The 15,699-nt window shown below is 50.7% G+C and overlaps 1 protein-coding gene across 5 annotated transcripts in view; it reads left to right on the forward strand.

Annotated features, from left to right (window-relative positions):
* The window catches only part of LOC139365259 (trinucleotide repeat-containing gene 6A protein-like), a 72,489-nt gene that overhangs the window by 46,526 nt on the left and 10,264 nt on the right, over positions 1 to 15,699 (forward strand). For all 5 annotated transcript variants that reach the window (XM_071102767.1, XM_071102765.1, XM_071102770.1 and 2 more), the window contains 8 exons: positions 1,190 to 1,324; positions 1,486 to 1,590; positions 2,617 to 2,800; positions 4,095 to 4,217; positions 6,385 to 6,558; positions 7,890 to 8,027; positions 10,243 to 10,350; positions 12,365 to 12,577. In XM_071102767.1, the coding sequence (XP_070958868.1) occupies positions 1,190 to 1,324; positions 1,486 to 1,590; positions 2,617 to 2,800; positions 4,095 to 4,217; positions 6,385 to 6,558; positions 7,890 to 8,027; positions 10,243 to 10,350; positions 12,365 to 12,577 (1,180 nt within the window). The remainder of the gene's footprint in view (positions 1 to 1,189; positions 1,325 to 1,485; positions 1,591 to 2,616; positions 2,801 to 4,094; positions 4,218 to 6,384; positions 6,559 to 7,889; positions 8,028 to 10,242; positions 10,351 to 12,364; positions 12,578 to 15,699) is intronic.

Consider the following 15,699-nt stretch of genomic DNA (forward strand, 5'->3'; position numbering starts at 1 on the left):
TTAACCAGACTGTCCCTTTTTAAAGGGGATGTTAACCAGACTGTCCTTTTTTAAAGGGGATGTTAACCGGGAGGTCCCTTTTAAAGAGGATGTTAACCGGGAGGTCCTTTTAAAGGGGATGTTAACCGGGAGGTCCCTTTTAAAGAGGATGTTAACCGGGAGGTCCTTTTAAAGGGGATGTTAACCGGGAGGTCCCTTTTAAAGAGGATGTTAACCGGGAGGTCCCTTTAAAGGGGATGTTAACCGGGAGGTCCCTTTAAAGGGGATGTTCAACCTCGTGAAGGTCCAAGAATATTCTCCCCATTGCCTTACTATTGACATCTCTACTGAAGTACCCTCCCAGTGCAGGAGGTCTGACTCTGTTCTACTCATCTAGTTCTCCCCAGTGCAGGAGGCCTGACTCTGTTCTACTCATCTAGTTGTCCTCTAAGTGCAGGAGGCCTGACTCTGTTCTACTCATCTAGTTCTCCCCAGTGCAGGAGGTCTGTCTCTGTTCTACTCGTCTAGTTGTCCTCCCAGTGCAGGAGGCCTGACTCTGTTCTACTCATCTAGTTCTCCCCAGTGCAGGAGGCCTGACTCTGTTCTACTCATCTAGTTGTCCTCTAAGTGCAGGAGGCCTGACTCTGTTCTACTCATCTAGTTGTCCTCTAAGTGCAGGAGGCCTGACTCTGTTCTACTCGTCTAGTTCTCCCCAGTGCAGGAGGCCTGACTCTGTTCTACTCATCTAGTTCTCCCCAGTGCAGGAGGCCTGACTCTGTTCTACTCATCTAGTTGTCCTCCCAGTGCAGGAGGCCTGACTCTGTTCTACTCATCTATTTGTCCTCCCAGTGCAGGAGGCCTGACTCTGTTCTACTCATCTAGTTCTCCCCAGTGCAGGAGGTCTGTCTCTGTTCTACTCATCTAGTTGTCCTCCCAGTGCAGGAGGCCTGACTCTGTTCTACTCATCTAGTTCTCCCCAGTGCAGGAGGCCTGACTATGTTCTACTCATCCAGTTGTCCTCCCTAGTGCAGGAGGCCTGACTGTTCTACTCATCTAGTTGTCCTCCCCAGTGCAGGAGGCCTGCCTGTTCTACTCATCTAGTTGTCCTCCCCAGTGCAGGAGGCCTGCCTGTTCTACTCATCTAGTTGTCCTCCCAGTGCAGGAGGTCTGTCTCTGTTCTACTAATCTAGTTGATGTGACTGTGTTCCAGGTCCCTCCCTCTCTCCTGAAGTACCCTCCCAGTGCAGGAGGTCTGAACCTGTTTGGTCCACAGCAAGTAGCTGTCCTCAACCAGCTGTCTCAACTCAACCAGCTGTCTCAACTCAACCAGCTTAACCAGTTACAGGTTAGCACACACAGACACACACACACACACACACACACACACACTGTCATACACAGGTTAACACACACACACACACACTGTCATACACAGGTTAACCCTGATGTCCGTTAACTCAGATCTGAAATCTAGTGTAATTCCTGACGGGTGGTTTGTCTCCACAGCGTCTCCTCCTCCAGCAGTCTCAGCAGCAGAATCAGAGACCCATGCCTGTTGGACAGCAGCAGAGTCACAGACCCATGCCTGTGGGACGCCAGCAGGACCAGCAGGTACATACTGGCTGTGTCTGTCTGTCTGTCTGTCGGTGTTGTCTGTCTGTCTCTCGGTGTTGTCTGTCTGCCTGTCTCAGTCTCTCTGCCTCTTTGTGTCTGTCTCTCTGGCTGTCTCGGTGTTGTCTGTCTGTCTCTCGGTGTTGTCTGTCTGCCTGTCTCTGTCTCTCTGCCTCTCTCGGTGTTGTCTGTCTGTCTCTCGGTGTTGTCTGTCTGTCTGTTTGCCTGTCTCTGTCTCTCTGCCTCTTTGTGTCTGTCTCTGCCTGTCTCGGTGTTGTCTGTCTGTCTCTCTGTCTGTCTCGGTGTTGTCTGTCTGTCTCTCGGTGTTGTCTCTCTGCCTGTCTCGGTGTTGTCTGTCTGTCTCTCTGCCTGTCTCAGTGCTGTCTGTCTGTCTCTCGGTGTTGTCTCTCTGCCTGTCTCGGTGCTGTCTGTCTGTTTGCCTGTCTCTGTCTCTCTGCTTCTTTGTGTCTGTCTGTCTCTCGGTGTTGTCTGTCTGTCTGTTTGCCTGTCTCTGTCTCTCTGCCTCTTTGTGTCTGTCTCTGCCTGTCTCGGTGTTGTCTGTCTGTCTCTCTGTCTGTCTCGGTGTTGTCTGTCTGTCTCTCTGTGTTGTCTCTCTGCCTGTCTCGGTGTTGTCTGTCTGTCTCTCTGCCTGTCTCAGTGCTGTCTGTCTGTCTCTCGGTGTTGTCTCTCTGCCTGTCTCGGTGCTGTCTGTCTGTTTGCCTGTCTCTGTCTCTCTGCTTCTTTGTGTCTGTCTGTCTCTCGGTGTTGTCTGTCTGTCTGTTTGCCTGTCTCTGTCTCTCTGCCTCTTTGTGTCTGTCTCTGCCTGTCTCGGTGTTGTCTGTCTGTCTCTCTGCCTGTCTCGTACTGTCTGTCTGTCTCGTGCTGTCTGTCTGTCTCTCGGTGTCTGTCTGTCTCTCGGTGTCTGTGTTGCACGTTATACACAACCTTGGTTCTTTTCCGATACTAGTCTATAGTACAGACTAACTGTCTGTGCCGCCATCTAACCCCTCCCTTCTCTGTGTGCAGGGCCGTCCTATTGGTTCGTCCCAGTCGATGATGCAGCCTCCGCAACACCTCGACCACTCCCTCTTGAAGCAGAACCCCGCCCACCAGCCCCTCAAGTCCTACATGGACAACTACATGCCCCAGAATGCATCTGAGCTGCAGAAGGAGCCCAACCACATGGGCTCCTTTACCAACTTCCCTTTAGGTAGGCCTTCATGATGCCTGAAGGAAATATCAATCTGATCATTTAGTAGGGCCCTCACACCCAGGGGGCCTGCTGTGATAGACTAGTGTCCTGTCCAGGGGGTGTCCTGTCCAGGGGGCCTGCTGTGATAGACTAGTGTCCTGTCCAGGGGGTGTCCTGTCCAGGGGGCCTGCTGTGATTGACTAGTGTCCTGTCCAGGGGGTGTCCTGGTACATCAAGCTGTCTCACTACAGAAACATGAGATAGACTAGTGTCCTGTCCAGGGGGTGTCCTGGTACATCAAGCTGTCTCACTACAGAAACATGAGATAGACTAGTGTCCTGTCCAGGGGGTGTCCTGGTACAGGAGATAGACTAGTGTCCTGTCCAGGGGGTGTCCTGCTACATCAAGCTGTCTCACTACAGAAACAAGAGACAGACTACTGTCCTGTCCAGGGGGTGTCCTGGTACATCAAGCTGTCTCGCTACTATCCCTGTGTCTACGGGGGTTTCCTGGACAGTGTTTTATCCTGGTGTCTACGTAGTTCTGTAGTTCTAGACAGTGTTTTATCCTGGTGTCTACGTAGTTCTAGACAGTGTTTTATCCTGGTGTCTACGTAGTTCTGTAGTTCTAGACAGTGTTTTATCCTGGTGTCTACGTAGTTCTGTAGTTCTAATCCTGGTGTCTACGTAGTTCTGTAGTTCTAGACAGTGTTTTATCCTGGTGTCTACGTAGTTCTGTAGTTCTAGACAGTGTTTTATCCTGGTGTCTACGTAGTTCTGTAGTTCTAGACAGTGTTTTATCCTGGTGTCTACGTAGTTCTGTAGTTCTAGACAGTGTTTTATCCTGGTGTCTACGTAGTTCTAGACAGTGTTTTATCCTGGTGTCTACGTAGTTCTGTAGTTCTAGACAGTGTTTTATCCTGGTGTCTACGTAGTTCTGTAGTTCTAGACAGTGTTTTATCCTGGTGTCTACGTAGTTCTGTAGTTCTAGACAGTGTTTTATCCTGGTGTCTACGTAGTTCTGTAGTTCTAGACAGTGTTTTATCCTGGTGTCTACGTAGTTCTAGACAGTGTTTTATCCTGGTGTCTACGTAGTTCTAGACAGTGTTTTATCCTGGTGTCTACGTAGTTCTAGACAGTGTTTTATCCTGGTGTCTACGTAGTTCTAGACAGTGTTTTATCCTGGTGTCTACGTAGTTCTAGACAGTGTTTTATCCTGGTGTCTACGTAGTTCTAGACAGTGTTTTATCCTGGTGTCTACGTAGTTCTGTCTGTGTATATCTGAAATACTGCAATACTCTCGTCTTCTCCAGGCTTGAACGCTAACCTGAATGTAGGCCTTGACACGGGGTCTGGCTGTAAGGAGCCTCAGTCTCGTCTGAAGAAGTGGACGGCCTTGGACGTGTCCGTTAACTCACCTCTGGAGCACAAGCCTGGTACGTCTCTCAGTGTGTGTGTCCTGGTACGTCTCTCAGTGTGTGTGTCCTGGTACGTCTCTCAGTGTGTGTGTCCAAGCCTGGTACGTCTCTCAGTGTGTGTGTCCAAGCCTGGGACGTCTCTCAGTGTGTGTGTCCAAGCCTGGTACGTCTCTCAGTGTGTGTCCAAGCCTGGTACGTCTCTCAGTGTGTGTCCAAGCCTGGTACGTCTCTAAGTGTGTGTCCAAGCCTGGTACGTCTCCTCAGTGTGTGTGTGTCCAGGCCTGGTACGTCTCCTCAGTGTGTGTGTCCTGGCCTGGTAAGTCTCCTCAGTGTGTGTGTCCTGGCCTGGTACGTCTCTCAGTGTGTGTGTCCAAGCCTGGGACGTCTCTCAGTGTGTGTGTCCTGGCCTGGGACGTCTCTCAGTGTGTGTGTCCAAGCCTGGGACGTCTCTCAGTGTGTGTGTCCAAGCCTGGGACGTCTCTCAGTGTGTGTGTCCAAGCCTGGGACGTCTCTCAGTGTGTGTGTCCAAGCCTGGGACGTCTCTCAGTGTGTGTGTCCTAGCCTGGTACGTCTCTCAGTGTGTGTGTCCAAGCCTGGGACGTCTCTCAGTGTGTGTGTCCAAGCCTGGTACGTCTCTCAGTGTGTGTGTCCAAGCCTGGTACGTCTCTCAGTGTGTGTCCAGCCTGGGACGTCTCTCAGTGTGTGTGTCCAAGCCTGGTACGTCTCTCAGTGTGTGTGTGTCCAAGCCTGGTACGTCTCTCAGTGTGTGTCCAAGCCTGGTACGTCTCTCAGTGTGTGTCCAAGCCTGGTACGTCTCTCAGTGTGTGTCCAAGCCTGGTACGTCTCTCAGTGTGTGTCCAGGCCTGGGACGTCTCTGTGTGTGTCTCCAAGCCTGGTACGTCTCTCAGTGTGTGTGTGTGTCCAGGCCTGGGACGTCTCTCAGTGTGTGTGTCCAGGCCTGGGACGTCTCTCAGTGTGTGTCCAAGCCTGGTACGTCTCTCAGTGTGTGTCCAAGCCTGGTACGTCTCTCAGTGTGTGTCCAAGCCTGGTACGTCTCTCAGTGTGTGTCCAAGCCTGGTACGTCTCTCAGTGTGTGTCCAGGCCTGGTACGTCTCTCAGTGTGTGTGTCCAAGCCTGGTACGTCTCTCAGTGTGTGTCTCCAAGCCTGGTACGTCTCTCAGTGTGTGTGTCCAAGCCTGGTACGTCTCTGTGTGTGTCCAAGCCTGGTACGTCTCTGTGTGTGTCCAAGCCTGGTACGTCTCTGTGTGTGTCCAAGCCTGGGACGTCTCAGTGTGTGTCCAAGTCTCTCAGTGTGTGTGTCCAAGCCTGGGACGTCTCTCAGTGTGTGTGTCCAAGCCTGGGACGTCTCTGTGTGTTTGTCCGTATTGGAGAGAATACATTTTTCTGTTACTGAGCACCAGCTGACTGACTGACTGGCTGACTGACTGATCTACAGGTAATAATAGTTATTTAGGAGCTGACTGACTGACTGGCTGACTGATCTACAGGTAATAATAGTTATTTAGGAGCTGACTGACTGACTGATCTACAGGTAATAATAGTTATTTAGGAGCTGACTGACTGACTGACTGACTGACTGACTGATCTACAGGTAATAATAGTTATTTAGGAGCTGACTGACTGACTGACTGATCTACAGGTAATAATAGTTATTTAGGAGCTGACTGACTGGCTGACTGATCTACAGGTAATAATAGTTATTTAGGAGCTGACTGGCTGACTGACTGATCTACAGGTAATAATAGTTATTTAGGAGCTGACTGACTGACTGACTGATCTACAGGTAATAATAGTTATTTAGGAGCTGACTGACTGGCTGACTGATCTACAGGTAATAATAGTTATTTAGGAGCTGACTGACTGACTGACTGATCTACAGGTAATAATAGTTATTTAGGAGCTGACTGACTGACTGATCTACAGGTAATAATAGTTATTTAGGAGCTGACTGACTGGCTGACTGACTGGCTGACTGACTGACTGATCTATCTAGAATTCAAGGTGATTTGAAGGTCAGTCTTTCTCCGACTGTAATGTAATCGATCTCAAACACCAGGTGTGTCTCCTGGTGCTCTGTGTTATTGGCTGTGGTGTGTGTGTGTGTGTGTGTGTGTGTGTGTGTGTGTGTGTGTGTGTTTATATAACAGTGTGTTTGTGTCTCCAGGTGCCATGTCGTCTGGGCTGCGTCTGGAGGATTCTCCCTTCGGTCCCTATGACTTCCTGTCTGCTGGCTCCGCCCCCCTAAGCTCTCCCGGCCAATCAATGGGCTCGGTGGGCGACAGCTGGCCCCCTCGTGCCAAATCCCCCCATGGAAACACCAACGTTACCTGGCCCCCAGGTATGCACTCACACACACTGTCACACACACACACACACTTTAAATACAAACTGGTGAAAGAGTAGTACCTTCTCCATACTTCCTGTATAACTCTCTTCAGACCCCCCCTCACTCTCTATTCCTGTATAACTCTCTCCAGACCCCCCTCACTCTCTATTCCTGTATAACTCTCTCCAGACCCCCCCTCACTCTCTATTCCTGTATAACTCTCTCCAGACCCCCCTCACTCTCTATTCCTGTATAACTCTCTCCAGACCCCCCTCACTCTCTATTCCTGTATAACTCTCTCCAGACCCCCCCCCCCACTCTCTATTCCTGTATAACTCTCTTCAGACCCCCCCTCACTCTCTATTCCTGTATAACTCTCTCCAGACCCCCCTCACTCTCTATTCCTGTATAACTCTCTCCAGACCCCCCCTCACTCTCTATTCCTGTATAACTCTCTCCAGACCCCCCTCACTCTCTATTCCTGTATAACTCTCTCCAGACCCCCCCCCACTCTCTATTCCTGTATAACTCTCTTCAGACCCCCCCCCTCACTCTCTATTCCTGTATAACTCTCTCCAGACCCCCCCTCACTCTCTATTCCTGTATAACTCTCTCCAGACCCTCTTCTCACTCTCTATTCCTGTATAACTCTCTTCAGACCCCCCCCCCCCCCTCACTCTCTATTCCTGTATAACTCTCTCCAGACCCCCCCTCACTCTCTATTCCTGTATAACTCTCTCCAGACCCTCTTCTCACTCTCTATTCCTGTATAACTCTCTCCAGACCCCCCTCACTCTCTATTCCTGTATAACTCTCTCCAGACCCCCCCTCACTCTCTATTCCTGTATAACTCTCTCCAGACCCCCCCTCACTCTCTATTCCTGTATAACTCTCTCCAGACCCTCTTCTCACTCTCTATTCCTGTATAACTCTCTCCAGACCCTCTCCTCACTCTCTATTCCTGTATAACTCTCTCCAGACCCTCTTCGCACTCTCTATTCCTGTATAACTCTCTCCAGACCCTCTTCTCACTCTCTATTCCTGTATAACTCTCTCCAGACCCCCCCCCCCCCCTCACTCTCTATTCCTGTATAACTCTCTCCAGACCCCCCCTCACTCTCTATTCCTGTATAACTCTCTCCAGACCCCCCCTCACTCTCTATTCCTGTATAACTCTCTCCAGACCCCCCCTCACTCTCTATTCCTGTATAACTCTCTCCAGACCCCCCCCTCCCCACTCTCTATTCCTGTATAACTCTCTCCAGACCCCCCCTCACTCTCTATTCCTGTATAACTCTCTCCAGACCCCCCCTCACTCTCTATTCCTGTATGTCTCTCCCCAGAGTTCCGGCCCGGGGAGCCATGGAAAGGTTACCCCAACATCGACCCTGAGACTGACCCTTTCGTGACCCCTGGTAGTGTCATCAACAACCTCTCCATCAACACCGTCCGCCATATAGACCACCTCAGAGACCTGACAGGTAACACACACCCTCCTCTACGTAGACCGGAGACCTGACAGGACACCGTCCTCTATGTAGACCAGAGACCTGACAGGACACCGTCCTCTACGTAGACCGGAGACCTGACAGGACACCGTCCTCTATGTAGACCAGAGACCTGACAGGACATCGTCCTCTATGTAGATATATATATTACATTAGTTTTATATATATATACTACATCACACAGTTCAGACTTGATCTGATTTATCTCTCGAGAAACTACAACTCCCTACTACATCACACAGTTCAGACTTGATCTGATTTATCTCTCGAGAAACTACAACTCCCTACTACATCACACAGTTCAGACTTGATCTGATTTATCTCTCGAGAAACTACAACTCCCTACTACATCACACAGTTCAGACTTGATCTGATTTATATCTCGAGAAACTACAACTCCCTACTACATCACACAGTTCAGACTTGATCTGATTTATCTCTTTATCTTTAAACCCAAAATAAGTGAAATGTTGTTTAATCGCTCAGCACTATTGAATATCCCTGACTTGATGATTTGTAGTTCTACAGTCAGTCAACTAACCCGGTCTGTCCTCAGGCTAGTGGACTAGCTTCATTCCATCCCTGACTTGATGATTTGTAGTTCTACAGTCAGTCAACTAACCCGGTCTGTCCTCAGGCTAGTGGACTAGCTTCATTCCATCCCTGACTTGATGATTTGTAGTTCTACAGTCAGTCAACTAACCCGGTCTGTCCTCAGGCTAGTGGACTAGCTTCATTCCATCCCTGACTTGATGATTTGTAGTTCTACAGTCAGTCAACTAACCCGGTCTGTCCTCAGGCTAGTGGACTAGCTTCATTCCATCCCTGACTTGATGATTTGTAGTTCTACAGTCAGTCAACTAACCCGGTCTGTCCTCAGGCTAGTGGACTAGCTTCATTCCATCCCTGACTTGATGATTTGTAGTTCTACAGTCAGTCAACTAACCCGGTCTGTCCTCAGGCTAGTGGACTAGCTTCATTCCATCCCTGACTTGATGATTTGTAGTTCTACAGTCAGTCAACTAACCCGGTCTGTCCTCAGGCTAGTGGACTAGCTTCATTCCATCCCTGACTTGATGATTTGTAGTTCTACAGTCAGTCAACTAACCCGGTCTGTCCTCAGGCTAGTGGACTAGCTTCATTTCATCCCTGACTTGATGATTTGTAGTTCTACAGTCAGTCAACTAACCCGGTCTGTCCTCAGGCTAGTGGACTAGCTTCATTCCATCCCTGACTTGATGATTTGTAGTTCTACAGTCAGTCAACTAACCCGGTCTGTCCTCAGGCTAGTGGACTAGCTTCATTCCATCCCTGACTTGATGATTTGTAGTTCTACAGTCAGTCAACTAACCCGGTCTGTCCTCAGGCTAGTGGACTAGCTTCATTCCATCCCTGACTTGATGATTTGTAGTTCTACAGTCAGTCAACTAACCCGGTCTGTCCTCAGGCTAGTGGACTAGCTTCATTTCATCCCTGACTTGATGATTTGTAGTTCTACAGTCAGTCAACTAACCCGGTCTGTCCTCAGGCTAGTGGACTAGCTTCATTTCATCCCTGACTTGATGATTTGTAGTTCTACAGTCAGTCAACTAACCCGGTCTGTCCTCAGGCTAGTGGACTAGCTTCATTCCATCCCTGACTTGATGATTTGTAGTTCTACAGTCAGTCAACTAACCCGGTCTGTCCTCAGGCTAGTGGACTAGCTTCATTCCATCCCTGACTTGATGATTTGTAGTTCTACAGTCAGTCAACTAACCCGGTCTGTCCTCAGGCTAGTGGACTAGCTTCATTTCATCCCTGCTTTTGGAGTCTATTGTTCTGTCCGGTGGTAACTGTGTTTCTCTCTTTCTCTCTCCTTTGTCTCTCTCCCTCTCTCTTTCTCTCTCCTTTGTCTCTCTCTTTCTCTCTCCTTTGTCTCTCTCCTCTCTCTTTCTCTCTCCTTCCTCTTTTCGCTCTCTCTCTTTCTCTCTCCTTCCTCTCTTTTCGCTCTCTCTCTCTTCTCTCTCCTTTCTCTCTTTTCGCTCTCTCTCTCTCCTTTCTCTTTCTTTCTCCGTTCTCTTTCCTTTTTCTGTCTTTCTCTCCTCTCTCTCTCCCTCTTCTCTCTTCTCTCTTCTCTTCTCTCACTTCTCTCTTCTCTTCTCTTTCCTCTCTCTCTCCTCTCTTCTCTCTCTCTTCTCTCGCTCCCCAGGACCATCCTCATCTCTGAACACCACGATGCCTTCTAACAGTGCCTGGTCATCTAGTCGTGCCTCCAGCCACAGTGGTTCACTCACCAGTACAACACAAAGCACTACGGGTAGGTCTAACTCTCCCCACTACGGGTAGGTCTAACTCTCCCCACTACGGGTAGGTCTAACTCTCCCCAGTACGGGTAGGTCTAACTCTCCCCACTACGGGTAGGTCTAACTCTCCCCACTACGGGTAGGTCTGACTCTCCCCACTACGGGTAGGTCTGACTCTCCCCACTACGGGTAGGTCTAACTCTCCCCACTACGGGTAGGTCTAACTCTCCCCACTACGGGTAGGTCTAACTCTCCCCACTACGGGTAGGTCTGACTCTCCCCACTACGGGTAGGTCTGACTCTCCCCACTACGGGTAGGTCTGACTCTCCCCACTACGGGTAGGTCTGACTCTCCCCACTACGGGTAGGCCTGACTCTCCCCACTACGGGTAGGCCTGACTCTCCCCACTACGGGTAGGCCTGACTCTCCCCACTACGGGTAGGCCTGACTCTCCCCACTACGGGTAGGCCTGACTCTCCCCACTACGGGTAGGCCTGACTCTCCCCACTACGGGTAGGCCTGACTCTCCCCACTACGGGTAGGCCTGACTCTCCCCACTACGGGTAGGCCTGACTCTCCCCACTACGGGTAGGCCTGACTCTCCCCACTACGGGTAGGCCTGACTCTCCCCACTACGGGTAGGCCTGACTCTCCCCACTACGGGTAGGCCTGACTCTCCCCACTACGGGTAGGCCTGACTCTCCCCACTACGGGTAGGCCTGACTCTCCCCACTACGGGTAGGCCTGACTCTCCCCACTACGGGTAGGCCTGACACTCCCCACTACGGGTAGGCCTGACTCTCCCCACTACGGGTAGGTCTGACTCTCCCCACTACGGGTAGGTCTGACTCTCCCCACTACGGGTAGGTCTGACTCTCCCCACTACGGGTAGGTCTGACTCTCCCCACTACGGGTAGGTCTGACTCTCCCCACTACGGGTAGGTCTGACTCTCAGCTGGGACGATAAATAGAAAATGATTGTTCATTATGATCAGTAGTCTATACTAGAGAATTTAAATCAGTTTGTTAATATGGGTGATTGATAATGGTTGCAGCCATCACATTGGAGGTATAAATCACATTGTTGTAAACTTCTCCTTCTGTCATTATCAATTCAGGTCATTTACCACCTTATGGATTGTTCTCCCTCTCTCCTCCCCCTTCTCCCTCTCTCTCTCTTCCCTCTCTCTTCCCCCTCTCTCTTCCCCCTCTCTCTTCCCCCTCTCTCTTCCCCCTCTCTCTTCCCCCTCTCTCTTCCCCCTCTCTCTCTCTCCTCCCCCTCTCTCTCTCTCTCTCTCTCTCTCTCTCTCTTCCCTCTCTCTTCCCCCTCTCTCTTCCCCCTCTCTCTTCCCCCTCTCTCTTCCCCCTCTCTCTTCCCCCTCTCTCCTCCCCCTCTCTCCTCCCCCTCTCTCCTCCCCCTCTCTCCTCCCCCTCTCTCCTCCCCCTCTCTCCTCCCCCTCTCTCCTCCCCCTCTCTCCTCCCCCTCTCTCCTCCCCCTCTCTCCTCCCCCTCTCTCTTCCCCCTCTCTTCCCCCTCTCTCCTCCCCTCTCTCCTCCCCTCTCTCCTCCCCCTCTCTCCTCCCCCTCTTTCTTCCCCCTCTTTCTTCCCCCTCTTTCTTCCCCCTCTTTCTTCCCCCTCTTTCTTCCCCCTCTTTCTTCCCCCTCTTTCTTCCCCCTCTTTCTTCCCCCTCTTTCTTCCCCCTCTTTCTTCCCCCTCTTTCTTCCCCCTCTTTCTTCCCCCTCTCTCTTCCCCCTCTCTTCCCCCTCTCTCTTCCCCCTCTCTCCTCTCTCTTCTCTCTCTCCTCCCTCTCTCCCTCTCTCTCCTCTCCCTCCCCCCTCTCTCCTCCCCCCTCTCTCTCCTCTCCCTCCCCCTCTCTCCTCCCCCTCTCTCTCTCCTCTCCCTCCCCCCTCTCTCTCTCCTCCCTCCCCCCTCTCTCCTCCCCCTCTCTCTCTCCTCCCCCCTCTCTCCTCCCCCTCTCTCTCTCCTCCCCCTCTCTCTCTCCTCCCCCTCTCTCTCTCCCTCTCCAGTCAGGTCAGGAGAGTCTAAATGGTCTCCAGGAGGGTGTAACTCGTCTCTGGCCCATGAGCTGTGGAAGGTCCCTCTGGCTCCTAAAGGTCTTTCAGCCCCTTCCCGCCCCCCTCCCGGCCTCACCAGCCACCCTCAGAAACCCCCTCCACCCTGGGGGGAAGCTCCTCTCCGCTTGGGGGGCTGGGGGCACTCTGACTCCAGATACACGCCTGGTGAGACTGCCTGTAACAGGGGGTGCAGATGTGTTAAACGGTGTGGGGAAATGTGTGTGTGTTTGTGTGGGGAAATGTGTGTGTGTGTGTGGGGAAATGTGTGTGTGTGTGTGTGTGTGGGGAAATGTGTGTGTGTGTGTGTGTGTGTGGGGAAATGTGTGTGTGTGGGGAAATGTGTGTGTGTGTGTGCGTGTGGGGAAATGTGTGTGTGTGGGGGGAAATGTGTGTGTGTGTGTGTGTGTGTGTGTGTGTGGGGGGTGTGTGTGTGTGTGTGTGTGTGTGTGTGTGTGTGTGTGTGGGGGGAAATGTGTGTGTGTGTGTGGGGGGAAATGTGTGTGTGTGTGTGTGTGTGTGGGGGGAAATGTGTGTGTGTGTGTGTGTGTGTGTGTGTGTGTGTGTGTGTGTGGGGGGAAATGTGTGTGTGTGTGTGTGTGTGTGTGTGTGTGTGTGTGTGTGTTGCCTAATTCAAGCTGTTTAACACCTGAAGTACCTTTTTCCACCTTTTGTTACGTTTTACAGTAAAATGGATTCAATATTATGTTCCCTCATCAATCTACACACAACACCCCGTAATGACATCACAACAACCCGTAATGACATCACAACACCCCGTAATGACATCACAACACCCCGTAATGACATCCCAATACCCCGTAATGACATCCCAACACCCCGTAATGACATCCCAACACCCCGTAATGACATCACAACACCCCGTAATGACATCACAACACCCCGTAATGACATCACAACACCCCGTAATGACATCACAACACCCCGTAATGACATCCCAACACCCCGTAATGACATCCCAACACCCCGTAATGACATCCCAACACCCCGTAATGACATCACAACACCCCGTAATGACATCACAACACCCCGTAATGACATCCCGACACCCCGTAATGACATCACAACACCCCGTAATGACATCACAACACCCCGTAATGACATCACAACACCCCGTAATGACATCACAACACCCCGTAATGACATCACAACACCCCGTAATGACATCACAATACCCCGTAATGACATCACAACACCCCGTAATGACATCACAACACCCCGTAATGACATCACAACACCCCGTAATGACATCACAACACCCCGTAATGACATCACAACACCCCGTAATGACATCACAACACCCCGTAATGACATCACAACACCCCGTAATGACATCACAACACCCCGTAATGACATCCCAATACCCCGTAATGACATCACAACACCCCGTAATGACATCACAACACCCCGTAATGACATCACAACACCCCGTAATGACATCACAACACCCCGTAATGACATCCCAATACCCCGTAATGACATCCCAATACCCCGTAATGACATCCCAACACCCCGTAATGACATCCCAACACCCCGTAATGACATCCCCGTAATGACATCCCAATACCCCGTAATGACATCCCAATACCCCGTAATGACATCACAACACCCCGTAATGACATCACAACACCCCGTAATGACATCACAACACCCCGTAATGACATCACAACACCCCGTAATGACATCACAACACCCCGTAATGACATCACAACACCCCGTAATGACATCACAACACCCCGTAATGACATCCCAATACCCCGTAATGACATCACAACACCCCGTAATGACATCCCAATACCCCGTAATGACATCACAACACCCCGTAATGACATCACAACACCCCGTAATGACATCACAACACCCCGTAATGACATCACAACACCCTGTAATGACATCACAACACCCCGTAATGACATCACAACACCCCGTAATGACATCCCAATACCCCGTAATGACATCCCAACACCCCGTAATGACATCCCAACACCCCGTAATGACATCACAACACCCCGTAATGACATCCCAATACCCCGTAATGACATCCCAATACCCCGTAATGACATCCCAATACCCCGTAATGACATCCCAATACCCCGTAATGACATCACAACACCCCGTAATGACATCCCAACACCCCGTAATGACATCCCAATACCCCGTAATGACATCCCAATACCCCGTAATGACATCCCAATACCCCGTAATGACATCCCAATACCCCGTATTGACATCCCAATACCCCGTAATGACATCCCAATACCCCGTAATGACATCACAATACCCCGTAATGACATCCCAACACCCCGTAATGACATCCCAACACCCGTAATGACATCCCAACACCCCGTAATGACATCCCAACACCCCGTAATGACATCCCAACACCCCGTAATGACATCCCAACACCCCGTAATGACATCCCAACACCCCGTAATGACATCCCCGTAATGACATCCCAATACCCCGTAATGACATCACAACACCCCGTAATGACATCCCAATACCCCGTAATGACATCCCAATACCCCGTAATGACATCCCAATACCCCGTAATGACATCACAATACCCCGTAATGACATCACAATACCCCGTAATGACATCCCAACAATCAATCAATCAATCAAATTTATTTTATATAGCCCTTCGTACATCAGCTGATATCTCAAAGTGCTGTACAGAAACCCAGCCTAAAACCCCAAACAGCAAGCAATGCAGGTGAAGAAGCACGGTGGCTAGGAAAAACTCCCTAGAAAGGCCAAAACCTAGGAAGAAACCTAGAGAGGAACCAGGCTATGTGGGGTGGCCAGTCCTCTTCTGGCTGTGCCGGGTGGAGATTATAACAAAACATGGTCAAGATGTTCAAATGTTCATAAATGACCAGCATGGTCGAATAATAATAAGGCAGAATAGTTGAAACTGGAGCAGCAGCACAGTCAGGTGGACTGGGGACAGCAAGGAGTCATCATGTCAGGTATTCCTGGGGCATGGTCCTAGGGCTCAGGTCCTCCGAGAGAGAGAAAGAAAGAGAGAATTAGAGAGAGCATATGTGGGATGGCCAGTCCTCTTCTGGCTGTGCCGGGTGGAGATTATAACAGAACATGGCCAAGATGTTCAAATGTTCATAAATGACCAGCATGGTCGAATAATAATAAGGCAGAACAGTTGAAACTGGAGCAGCAGCACGGCCAGGTGGACTGGGGAAAGCAAGGAGTCATCATGTCAGGTAGTCCTGGGGCATGGTCCTAGGGCTCAGGTCCTCCGAGAGAGA

This window comes from Oncorhynchus clarkii, chromosome 13 (assembly GCF_045791955.1).
Source record: "Oncorhynchus clarkii lewisi isolate Uvic-CL-2024 chromosome 13, UVic_Ocla_1.0, whole genome shotgun sequence".
NCBI classification, from domain to species: Eukaryota; Metazoa; Chordata; class Actinopteri; order Salmoniformes; family Salmonidae; genus Oncorhynchus; species Oncorhynchus clarkii.